The sequence below is a fragment of the Pseudocercospora fijiensis genome (assembly GCF_000340215.1).
Source record: "Pseudocercospora fijiensis CIRAD86 unplaced genomic scaffold MYCFIscaffold_8, whole genome shotgun sequence".
Lineage (NCBI taxonomy): Eukaryota > Fungi > Ascomycota > Dothideomycetes > Mycosphaerellales > Mycosphaerellaceae > Pseudocercospora > Pseudocercospora fijiensis.
This window is the reverse complement of record NW_006921539.1, coordinates 742,671-754,708: the sequence shown is the minus strand read 5'-3', so window position 1 is coordinate 754,708 and position 12,038 is coordinate 742,671. Positions and strand designations below refer to the sequence as shown.

At 46.3% G+C, this 12,038-nt stretch overlaps 2 protein-coding genes across 2 annotated transcripts; one reads left to right on the top strand and one right to left on the bottom strand.

Annotated features, from left to right (window-relative positions):
* MYCFIDRAFT_87432 (uncharacterized protein) lies at positions 1–1,489 on the bottom strand (the record flags this gene model as incomplete). Its single annotated transcript, XM_007931755.1, has 4 exons — positions 1–757; positions 816–935; positions 988–1,023; positions 1,273–1,489. 4 exons carry the CDS (start codon positions 1,487–1,489, stop codon positions 75–77), a joined length of 1,056 nt encoding a protein of 351 aa, XP_007929946.1.
* Positions 1,490–8,017: 6,528 nt separating this feature from the next.
* Positions 8,018–8,733, top strand: MYCFIDRAFT_183645 (uncharacterized protein). The gene has a single exon (XM_007931754.1). It carries the CDS (start codon positions 8,179–8,181, stop codon positions 8,554–8,556), a length of 378 nt encoding a protein of 125 aa, XP_007929945.1. The 5' UTR covers positions 8,018–8,178; the 3' UTR covers positions 8,557–8,733.
* Positions 8,734–12,038: the final 3,305 nt, after the last annotated feature.

Genomic DNA, 12,038 nt, shown 5'->3' with positions numbered 1-12,038 from the left:
TCTGCCCAACGCTATGCATTAGGAATGACGAGACGCCGAACGCAGTGCATAGCAATAAGCAGAAGCTGGAGGAATCAATCCTTCTTGCTAAATCGACGCTTCAGCCAGCTCTTTCTCTTCTCAGGTTCTGGTCGTTTGGCTGACGGCAGGCCACTGTTTGGCATGACAGGCATGCCGTCCGAATTCCCAAGCGGAATGGGTCGACGCGCGTTCGGTGGCAGTACTGCAGGCGCTCCACCGTAGCCTGGCTTCACAGGGTAGGCCCCACCCTCTTCTGGGATGGGACCGGAAAATCCGTTTGCACCGTAGCCATTGTGATAGCCATTCTGCTGTCCATTCTGATAGTTCTTGTCGATTGAGCTGTTTTCGCTGCTTGGATCCGTCCCGCTGTTCCAAGGTCCGGTGCTGTCGGAGCCGTGTGCAGTGTTCATGGTGTCTTGGGAGTGCTGGTAGCCGTGTTGTGGCGGGTATGGTCGAGCTTGCATCATGGGATCGGACTGCATGCCTCGTCCATACCGTGGGCGAGCACTGGGTCCGGCCGAGGCATGGCTGTCTCGTTGGCCACCGTAATAGCCACCGCCGCCACCGTTCCCGTATGCATAGCGGTTATTGGGACTCGGGCCGTCTCCGAAGCCTGACATTCGACGGTTGGCGACCGACATACGTCTGAAGCTGTGCGTGTACTCACCATATGAGCTGTTCCTCCCAGATGCGGCATATCCTCCTCCTCCTCCTCCTCCCATCTGGTTATCCGACTCTGTGTAGCTTATCAGCACGGATATCGTTCCGACGCGAGTGGTATAGCATAGACGCACCGGAACGCATAAAGGTTGATCTTCTCTTGTAACCAGAGTCGATGGCAGCCTCGAAGGATCGAATGGTGTCTAAGGGACGTTCCATGCGCGGGCGAGTCGGGTTGGCCAAATCCGGATCGGCTGGGAGGGGATCAGTATGGAAAGACAGAGAGGTGGCAGGATTGGTACTCACTGATTGGGTTGCCGTATGCATCCTTGTGTTGTATACCTCGCAGGGGTGTTATCGTACTCTCTTCGAAGAGTGCGTTGGCTGAGGGCGAAGGCTGGTTAGCGAGAATGGCTTGTAGGGCGTTTGGCATGGGCAGAGGCATTGTTCAAAGATCAAACAAGCAATGAGATATATAAAGCAAGCAAGCTATAGAGCAACAGTGCGGGATGTAACGAGTGTGTGAGGAGCAGAGCTGTCGTTCGGGCGAGGGAGGGTGGGTGAAACTTGGTCGATGCAGGACAAACGCACCTCCGGGCTGTGCTTCGACGAGTGCAGCGTTGGGATTTGCCTTGCTTGTGGACTTCCAAATGCTGTCCCGACGCTGCTTCTCCTTGGGCGACTCGACCAAGTGCTCCTTGGGCTGGGATGCACCACTCTTATCGCTTCGGAATGAGAAGGTGCGGGAGCGGGAGGCATGAGGGCGCGACGCCGATGTGTGCGGACTGTGCGGGCGTGGGTCCGCCATGATTGTGAGTACCGTCGCAGGTGCAGGTGGCAGTGGCGGCGAGTGGCGGTGAAGGCGGCGGTGATCGAATGGCGATTGACGATGAGATGGTGATCGATTGCTGTGGGTCTCGTCGACGGAGGCGGAGGAGGAGCCGGTCGGTGTGGTGGATGCTTTCTGGGGTGGGCGTGGGTCGAGGGCTGGTCGGTGCGCTGGTCGAGTCGCACAGGCGCGGCAGATGGCAGATGGGGTAGAATAAGGCTCTGGCAGGAAGTAAAACGAGCGACAGTATACAATCAGGAAGGGAGGGGAGCTGGTGGGAGAAGAGATGGTCGTGGTGTGACTATGATAGTGGTACGGTGACAAGGGACGTCGCGCGGCCAGATTAGAACTATGCACTCGGAGCCTGACGTGGCCGTGGCGGAGCGGCGCCCAAGTGCTCGTTTTTCTTGCGCTTACGAACGACGCGCAAGCTTCCAGGCTAGGGAGGCCCATATATACCAGATTGTCAATGGAGGTTCTTACCGCCTCCTCTACTAGCCTACCTCTACGACCAACTTTCTATGTTTGCCCTCGTACTATACTCGCTGTTAACTCGCAAAATGCCTCTACGTATCGATCTCTCGCTATAGAGGGCTTAGATAACCTTATAAGTTAATAGCGGTACTATATAAGGCGAAATCCTATAGTACCTTATATAAGAGACTAGTTACTAGATAGCTCTTTCTACGCTTTATCGGAGGCTTAAGGAATAGAGGGTTAATTATAGCTATTATACTTACTATAACCGAGTTAATAATATCGAGGTACTAAAGATCCGAGTTATATATATCTTCTCCGCTTTACGCTTAACTAATAAAGAAGCGGTTAAAGTACTAAAGATAGATAGATTTAATATTAGCTAGCGGAGATATTAATAGATACGTTAAAAGCTTAAATTAAAGAAGGTATTATCGCGAGATAGATAGATAGAAGCGGAAGAGGAGATAGTAAAGGTCTTATAGGAAGAGCTCGAGAAGTCTACGGTAGAGTCCTTCGGCCGACGGCATCTATATACCTATATTAGGTCTAAATACAACATTATTAGCAGAGATCGGCTATATCGTATAGCTTCCTTACTAAATCCTAAAGGGTTGCGAGTCCGCTACGAGCGGGCGCGAGAGTACTATAGAGCGATTATTATACCCGGCCCTAGTTACGCAATATTAATAGATACTTACTATAAATTCGAGCATTAAGGGATATAGATCTACGTAGCGATTAATATTTACTCGCGTTATATTATCTAGATCTATATAGGCATTACTAGCCGGATAGCTGTATCCGTACTCGCTTAATATATTGCAACGATTAAGAATAGTAGTATAATGCTATAGATTATCCGATTAGACCGTAGGGCGGAAACGATTCTAGCCGCGGACGCTTACTATACGACTCGCCTTACGACTCGCCTTACGACTCGTAGTAACCCGGATCTAGAACTAGAACTAGAACTAGAACTAGAACTACTAGCTTTCGAAGACTGCTTTAAATATAGTACGAGTAAGATAAACTAGCGGATCGAGGTATAGTAGCGCTAGCAAGTACCCGTATTAAATAGCTAGAGGGGCTATTTTTACGAGTTGCTACGCGAGTTACTATACGATACTAAATTACTAGCCGATCGGATTGCCTTCCTTATAGTCTATATACTAATTATACGCTATAAAGTCCTCGAATTTGTTTACCTCTAGAATAGCTATCGGATTAGGAAGTAGGCTAATCGACTATACGTCGTACTAGGTATTCCGCATATTCTATACTATTATCTAGAGCTAAGCGGGCATTCTTATTAAGGTATTCCTATACCTAACGGCGTACTTAATAATATAGAGGAAGACCTTTAAGGATTCGGTATATATTAGATTCTATAGTACTCGCTACAGACTCGCTATAGACTCGCTAATAGACTCGCTACTTCCTAGATCTTAAAGCCTACCTACCCGAGGCTACGCTTTCTTAGTGTTAGATAGTATTATAGATTCATAGCTTCTCGTATCTAGTAAGTAGTAGCGAGAATAGCGATAATATAGAGCGCCTTTACCGCTCTACCTACTTACTTCTTCGACGGCTAGCTAGGGAGTATATAGCTGCAGGGTTAGAGCCGGAACTAATAGAGTTAGATAAGCTATTAGCAGCACGTAGTTAGTTAGCGGCGGCGCGGAATTAGGAAGCTAGGATAATTAAGTTTGTAAATAATTTATACTAATCGGCGATCTACGAGCCGGCCGCGAGTATATAGCGAGTCGCTTTTTCTAGTTCGATTTTATCTATAACCTTCTTAAACCTCTACTATTTCTACCTCTATTTATCTAATAATACCTACTAATCTAATAATAGCTACTAATTAGGGCACCTATTGCACTAAATTAGGCGTCGACTATATAAAGATATATAGTAAATACCGATTCTGTTTATAATGCGGCCTTCTTAATCCCGATCTACTAAGCGAGCAATTTGTTCGCGAGCAATTAGTAGCCGCCGCTACTGCGAGTAGCTCCGCGAGTATAGTACGAGGCTTTAATGCGTTCCTTTCTATACCTAAGGCGGCTAATACTATACGTAATACTGCTAGTTAGTACAAGCTAGTAACTCGAATACTAAATGCTAGATCTCGGAGCCTCTCGCAACGTCTACTAATACCTGCTTTAGCTTTAGCTTTAGCTTTATTAGACCTAAAAGTATAGGGATACTATTGCCGCTATTTGATCTATACTTAGCATATAGAAGTTAAGCTTACGAGTACAACTAAGACATAGTTCTATAGTGAACCTACCCTATATACTACTATTACGGATACCTAGACTAACTAAGAATTCCTCGAAGCCGAGATAACATTTATAGACTAGATTGTCGACCGGATTAACGCCTGCAAGCTACTAGATAGTAGTATCGATCGGACCTAGGACTATTTTAACTACTTCCTCTATATAGACTTTAGTAAAACAACTAATTAACTAGAGAAGCTAGTAAGTAAGGCGCTTCGATTACTTAGATAGGCTTTAACGGTCTATAAACTAGCAACAAAGTTATTATTAGTCTACGAGATTAAGCTCTATATCTAGACTAAGCAGGAGAAGCAGTAATAATAAAAGCGGAAACATCGGTTAAGTACTATTACTACGAGTACTAGTGCGAGTAATATAGCGAGTTAGCAAAAGGTAGTTAACAGCATTAAGATTAAGAAAGAAAAGCTATAGACTAAGAAGGTTATCGATACGAATTAGCCGCCCGAGATAATTAACTTAAGCGGCGATACTACCGCGAGTATACCGCGAGGTACGCCTACTTCGAAAGGGTCGAGCGATTAGCAACCTACTAATAGACAGGCTAATAGCGGTAGACAGGCTAATAGCGGTAGATAGGCTAATAGCGGCGGAGAGGCTAATAGCGGTAGAGAGGCTAATAGCGGCGGAGAGGCTAAGAAGACAAAGCGCAGTTAACGACTAAAGAAGAAGAGATAGAATAGTAGACTCGTAGTAGACTCGCTATAGACTCGCTTCTTAAACATTATCTACTAGTAGCTCGCGATCGCTATTTAGCTATAGCTCCTTCTATATCGTATACATATCCTTAGACTTAATAATAGCCTTATTCTTAAGCTATTTAAACTACGAGAGGCAATATCCTTCTAACTTATCGAACCTAGCTTCTAATGCCTTAATCTTTGCCTCTAGTTTAGTATTCTTTGCCTCTACGGCCTCGACTCGCGCCTATATCGCGGCTAGCTCGCTGTTTCTATCGTCTTCTTTAACCTCTTCTATACTAGCTATATAGCTAGACTTGCCCTTATACTTACAATAAGCGTAGATACGCTCGCCCTTAGTATTAAGTATACGATACTCAAAGTTATTAGAGCGTATATAGTAGTAGCATAGCGCTAGTGCAAGCTTACTAGAGTCCGTTTCTATAATAAGTCTAGTAGCCTTATATTTCCGTAGTCTATTTAATACCGCCTTCTTCTTATCTAGTATCGCTATTTAATCGAGTAGCTCTTACTATATCTGCGCGCTATAATACTAGAAATCGTAGGTATTTATAGTCGTAGGGCGTCGAAGTCTAGAGCGAGTTAGTAGCGAGTCTATAGCGATACGCCTTACGACTTACGATAAATATTCTCCTCCTCCTACTAGTAAGTGCGCTACTAGTAAAGAAGCTAAAGCTGCTAAAGCTACGCTAAGAATAAGGTCTCGCGGAATACTAGTTATAGCGGCTGCTACTATCGGTATCGGTATCGGTATCGCTATCGCTATCGCTATCGGTATCGATAGAAGAAGAATATTGCGAGGCAAGGCGCGAAAGTATAGTAAGTCTAAGTAAGGTTTGTCGCGACAATAGGCATAGTAAGGCTAGTAAGGAAGGCGCAACAATAGGAAGCGACAATAGACTAAAGTGAAGCTAAACCTCTATTAACAATCTGGCATGCACAGAGCTCCGTCCCAGGCAGGCATACATTGCATGGCATCAGAGCTTCTGGTTGGAAAACGCTCCCGCATCTGCGCACTCAATGCCAGCTATTTCTTGGTCACGACGAAAGCGTCGCCGCTTGCTGCACGCTTACAATCCTCATCCAAGCATGTGTTTCAGCCACTGCGGTATTCACTGATCTGATCAGGCATCGCGTAGCGTTTGCTGGAACATGGCATGATGATCATGGTCTAAGTTATACATAGATGATGTATACAGGCAGCGCGCATAGGGCAATCGTTCGAAGGTCTCGCCTCCCGGACCCGCCTGCCTGCCATCTGCCCTGCCCTGCCCTGCCCTGCCCACCCTTTGTCCAGTGCGCCTCCACGCTCCACGCTCCACGCTTCACGCTTCACGCTACTCGACAAAGCTCGTGTGTGGACTGGAAATGTCTTGCTCGCGATATGATATGCCTGTCGTGCTGAGAAGCTGAAGAGCTTAATTCGCGCGGCGCAGCGCAGCACGAACGGAACGGAACGACTGGCACCGCTGGCCGAGCAGAGGAACGGAGGCAAACAGAAGCGCTGCGCTGCCCTGAGCCGGCGCGCGAGCACTTCCGCAGGTGAACCGTAAGCGACATGCATCATGACCGGGCCACGTCCACGTCCATCTGCCAGGAACGAGAAGCTACGTCGTTCTGCCGCCTTCCAAACGATCATGACACAACCAATGTCATTATTGGCCGTTTGCGTCAAGAATGATGCATTAAATAAGACTGCCTGCTGGAATGGACGACGCCCACTCATCTCCTGCCCAGGCCAGGCGCGAGACAGGTGGACGATGCCCTAGTGTGGCCTCTACCTGCACAAGCAGCATCACCACACCAATGGTGCATCTCGGAGCCAGGACGTCGGCCATCCGAGCTCCCACATTTCCACTCCAGAATGGACATGACGGTATCGCGAAAGTCCCGTCCGTGTTGAGCGCACATACATATAAGCTGCTTGGAAAGGTTGGAAGCTTAAATAATATGTGGAAATGCACACGGAGCTGCTGCATGACACAGGTAAGCTCGATAAGCTGCGACAAGAATTATTTCCTTCACCCGCCTGCTGGCTGCTGCAGTGCCACCCATCCTGGTCGGCCTTCTTCGGCGTCGCATTTGACCTTCACATCAAGTAAGCTCATCACATTGCCTAGACCGCCATGCATTTGTGCGGGTGCAGCATCTCACCAACAACACCTCTACTTTGTCGCGATGCCTCGACTCAGACTCGCGATAAAGCGACGCCTTGCCGTGGGTTGTGGATTCTACCTCTGCTTCGTTTCGAAACAATCGATCGAGATAAGTCAGGGATGTGCGTAGAGTCTATACACGCTCGATCATCGTACAATTGAGCCAGATCTTTACAGCATAGTCGCAGGATTTGCGCAGAGGAGGAAAGTCATCTACCGATCCACTTCCACTTTCGCCGCTCCCCATCCCCCGCTTCTCGTCCTGCTGCACACGTTCTTGCTGACGATGAGAAGAAGAAGAGAACGATCGTCGTCTCTTACCAAAATACTCTTCTTCATCAGCCCACAAGCAGACGGCGCCGGCGAAGCCGCTATCGATCATTGGTGCAAGGCGGTGCACGAAACCCACGAACAACGTACAGAACGCAGGTCCAATGCTTTTTGCTTCGGAATATATCAGAAAGAAGCTGCGTTGATGCTACGCTTGCACAGCAACCTATTAGAGCATGGGTATCAGAGCTTGGACGACTGAGACGACGACCGCCTTGTGTTCGCTCGCACATCAGTGTTGGAAAGCGCTTTGGCGATTCATGCAATATCGCAAGACCGACACCCAACAAGAAGAAGGGCCCAACTACCGCTTGGACACCGCGATAGAGACAAGTGATGGCCGACTGAGCTTAAACCTCGATTGGATCGCGCAACGCGACGCTACTTTACTCAAAGAATTGCCCAAGGACATTTCCGATACAACCTCAGATCGTCCTAGTGCCATCTCTATTGAGCCTGACATCGCCTGCATCAAGCCCGACACATCCTCCATAAGACCCGACAGTGCCACGCTGCAGCCTCCTGTCGTCTCTGCAGAGGATGTCGCGAGACCGCCCACGCCTGTGGAGAACAAACGCGACAGTCGTCATCTCCCAGAAGTCGTCTGCTTCTCCGACACTCCTATTCCGACAGAAGCAAACGTAATCGACAACAGCGAAGGAAGTCTAAAACGCAACGCCAGCAAACGAATCACCTTTATGCAAACAGGACTAGACTTCGGAAGTGCAGTCGACCTCCACTCCTCAAGCTCAGCGAACAGCGCCGAGCCTTCACCAGGCTTCCCAAACTCGGAGCTACAGCTACCGCCAGTAGAATACCAAAACACACCTGCCCAGCCACGACAGAGCTTCCAATACTCTCCTCAACCACGACAAAGCTTTCAGTCTTCTCTACAACCACGCCAAAGCTTTCAGTATAGCCCTCAGCCACGACACAGCTTCCAGTACTCTCCACAACCTCGCGTCAGCTTTCAGGGCAATGCGCAGCCATATTATCAAGGCACGCCGCCGTCGTACAGAACGCCGTCACCCATCCCTGTCTACTTGGAACTTCACCGGTATAATTCTGTGCAATGAAGCGGCCGACTGGAGTCTGGACTTCCTCTTTTCAAAAGATACCCCGCCATATACATACCCAGAGATTCAACTAAACTATATATGAAGGGAAATGTAGCACACTTTGTTTTGCAAATTCCATCTGTAATGTAGGCAGCAGTGTGTTTCATCTTGAATGAAGAAGAATTCCTAATTTATAAATTATCGATGCCCTACTTCCTCTCTAGAGCTCGATTTAAAGCTTAGATAATAACAATATCTTAGCTTTTTGCTATTGTCTATATATACTATTAACGAGCACTTCGTATAGAATCGAGGAGTCTAATATACTTAACTCTAAGAGTTACCTATTAGGTATATTGTTAGGGCCAAAGAGGCTACACGTGATTGGCATGTGACTAGGCCGAGTAAAGCCAGGGTCTCGATGCCTTAGGCAGGGCTTAGCGCTTGGCGTTAGGCCAACTCTCCTGCCTTCCTCCCTCTCCTTCTAGATCCTTATCGAATACTACTCGTACCTACTACTACCCTATCTACCTGCTAATATACCCTTCTTATATAGTATTCGATCTACCCTTTAAGGGCAGCAGCTAGATAGTCCTTATTTCAAGCTTTTAGCGGTATAGCTACGAACAAGACTAATCTAACTATATTACGCCCGAAGAACGGGACCTACACGTACTATTCCATTAAAACAACCGTACTAATCATTAAGCAAGGCCTTCTACACGGCCTATTATACTAAGTCAAGTATACTAAGCCGATATCCACTAATTCCGCTATATCCGTATCTTAGGGGCTAATAATACATTATTAGTATCGCCCCTTATAATAGCCGGTTTATTACGAAACAACAACCGTGCTGCCGCTAGCAGCGCTAGCAATAATAACGCTAGTAGCACAGCACCTACTAAAGTGCCTACTAAAGCACCTGCTAAGGTGCCTGCTAAAGAGCCTACTACTAGGCCTACCGAAGAACCTATAGTTCTAGGCGACGACCTAGAATTGCCTGTTAACGATATACTTAACAACATTGTCAATCGACGATATAGCTAGCTAGCCTTTAGCCCCTAGCTAGTAGCGAGACTTTAAGAAGCCACTTAAAACAGGCTTACTGCCTTACGCTAGGAACAATAGCTAAAGGATAATCTCCTCGAAATTCGTCGCCTATAAGAAGCCCTAGCGACTAATATTGAACTAATAGTAGGGCCTTCCTCTCTATCTGTTTTAGTCTAAAAGAAGGATGCTAAACTTAAGGACTATACCGTATTTAATAGCTCTAGTCGGAAACAATACAACGACTATATCCGTAACTACGAGCTTAACTAGCGAAACGCGCTAAGGGCCCTTCTAGACGACTACTCGTTAGTCGTCTATGCTATATAATACATTAATAGAGACCCAAAGCGCACCTAGGATAACTATTTCGACTCCCTTACTAATTAGACCGCTGTTTAGTAGCAGACCTATAAGACTATTATGCTAGACACCCTTAGAAACCCTATACTAAGGCAACAACACGCTTAGGACTAATACCTTCGAGCTAAACAAAAGACTAATCAATCGGCTCGCTCATTTAAGGCCTATTTAAAGACCCTTAAGGACGATTTGCTAGCTAAGACCGACTCTATCTAGATTTCCGAAATACGCCCTAAATTGCGATAGGAATTAGTCCTTAAATTGGACCGCCGTCGTATATTCGAACAGGCTAACCTAACACGCATTCAATTCATAGTCGAAGTAGAAACAGCCGAACGGGCTGTTTAGCTCTAATAACGACTAGAATCGAGGATCCGACTAGCTAGTACTAACCGCGGCAATCGTAGTAGCCGCGGAGGAAACCAAGGTTCCTACTATAACAACAATGCTAACAATAGGAATAGTAACAATAACCGTAGAAGAGGCCGTAGCCGCCGGCTATATAGAGGAGGCCGCGATAGGGGCCGTAGAAGGGGCTCGTATCCCTATAATGCTAACCGCTCTACTAACAATAACAATAGCTACGGCAGTCTACTAACCGGGTTGAAGTGCTTTAACTATAATAGCACTAGCTATCTACTAGGCTAATGCGATAAACCTAAGGATTAGGCCCGAATCGACCGTACTGCCGCTAAGCACCGTAAGCACCTTTCAGCCGCTAATACTACCCCTATCGGTCCTTCGAAAAAAGAGTAAGCGCCGCACTAACTGTTAGCCTCGTACGGCGTAAGACTATCGACATTGTGCTAGCCATTACACGTACCTGTCTTATATCTAGGCCCGACACTAACTATAAGGTAAAGGTTATGCTAGACCCCGGAAATTCAGTTAGCGCCCTTATTAGCTATCGCCTAGCTAAGCAATTAGACCTTCGATAACTGCCGAGGACTAACCTACTAACCCTTGCTTAGTTTAATAACGCTCGGCACTTAACCTATAGAGCCTACTATATTCCTATAGTTCTAAAGGACGACCTCGGAAATGAACGCCTACTAAACTTTACTACCTACGCGGTAGACATAAACAGCCTCCTATCCGACATTGTTATTAGCAACCCTATTCTTAAGTACTATACTATAGTTATAGACTTAGGCAGTTAACAATAGCGATTTAGAATCGCTAGGAAAGAGGATATTAAACACATCGATATTAGCGAGTGTCCTAATAATATTAGGGTCCTATTTATTAGCAACCTAACACTAGCCTCCGCCTTAGCTAATCCGACTGCCGACCTGCTCGGTAGTAATAACGATAAACCTGTACCCCCTAATAGCATAGATCCTAAATAGCTTAAGCGTATACTAAAACCTATTCGAGAGACCTACATTAATATGTTCAAATACCACTTAGTATCGACATTGCCTATATTTAAAGAGACGGATTATAAGATTGATATTATAGAGGGTAAAGAGGTCCCTTTTAGACCCCTCTATAACCTTAGTAAACGAGAGCTTGCTATGTTACGTAAGTACCTAGAGGAAAACCTAGCTAATAGCCGGATACGGTACAGTAACAGCCCTACTAGTGCCCCTATCCTGTTCGTACTAAAGAAGGATAGTAGCCTGCGCCTCTATGTCGATTATCGTAGGCTTAATACTGTCACTATTAAAGATCGCTGTCTACTTCCTCTTATTAATAAGACCCTCGATCGCCTTTCTAGTGCTTACTACTATACTATATTAGACATTAAGGATGCATACTATCGCATCCGTATCCGTAAGGGTAATAAATGGAAAACAGCCTTCCGTACCCGCTATAGCTATTTCGAGTATCTAGTTATGCTATTTAGGCTAGCAAACGCCCCTACAACATTCTAGTCCTATATCAATCGGGCCCTATTAGGCCTATTAGATTACCTCTGTATAGTTTACCTAGATAACATCCTAGTTTATACGCACTCACCTAACATTATAGAACACTAGGCTGTAGTACGAAAGGTCCTTAACCGCCTACGGGCCTATAGACTATATTACAAGCCTTCTAAATGCACCTTTGCTACTAAGGAGGTAGCCTTCCTTAGTTTCATC

Excerpts from the sequence above, each read along its gene's own strand:
- MYCFIDRAFT_183645 (XM_007931754.1), top strand. The coding sequence starts at position 8,179 with ATGCAAACAGGACTAGACTTCGGAAGTGCAGTCGACCTCCACTCCTCA.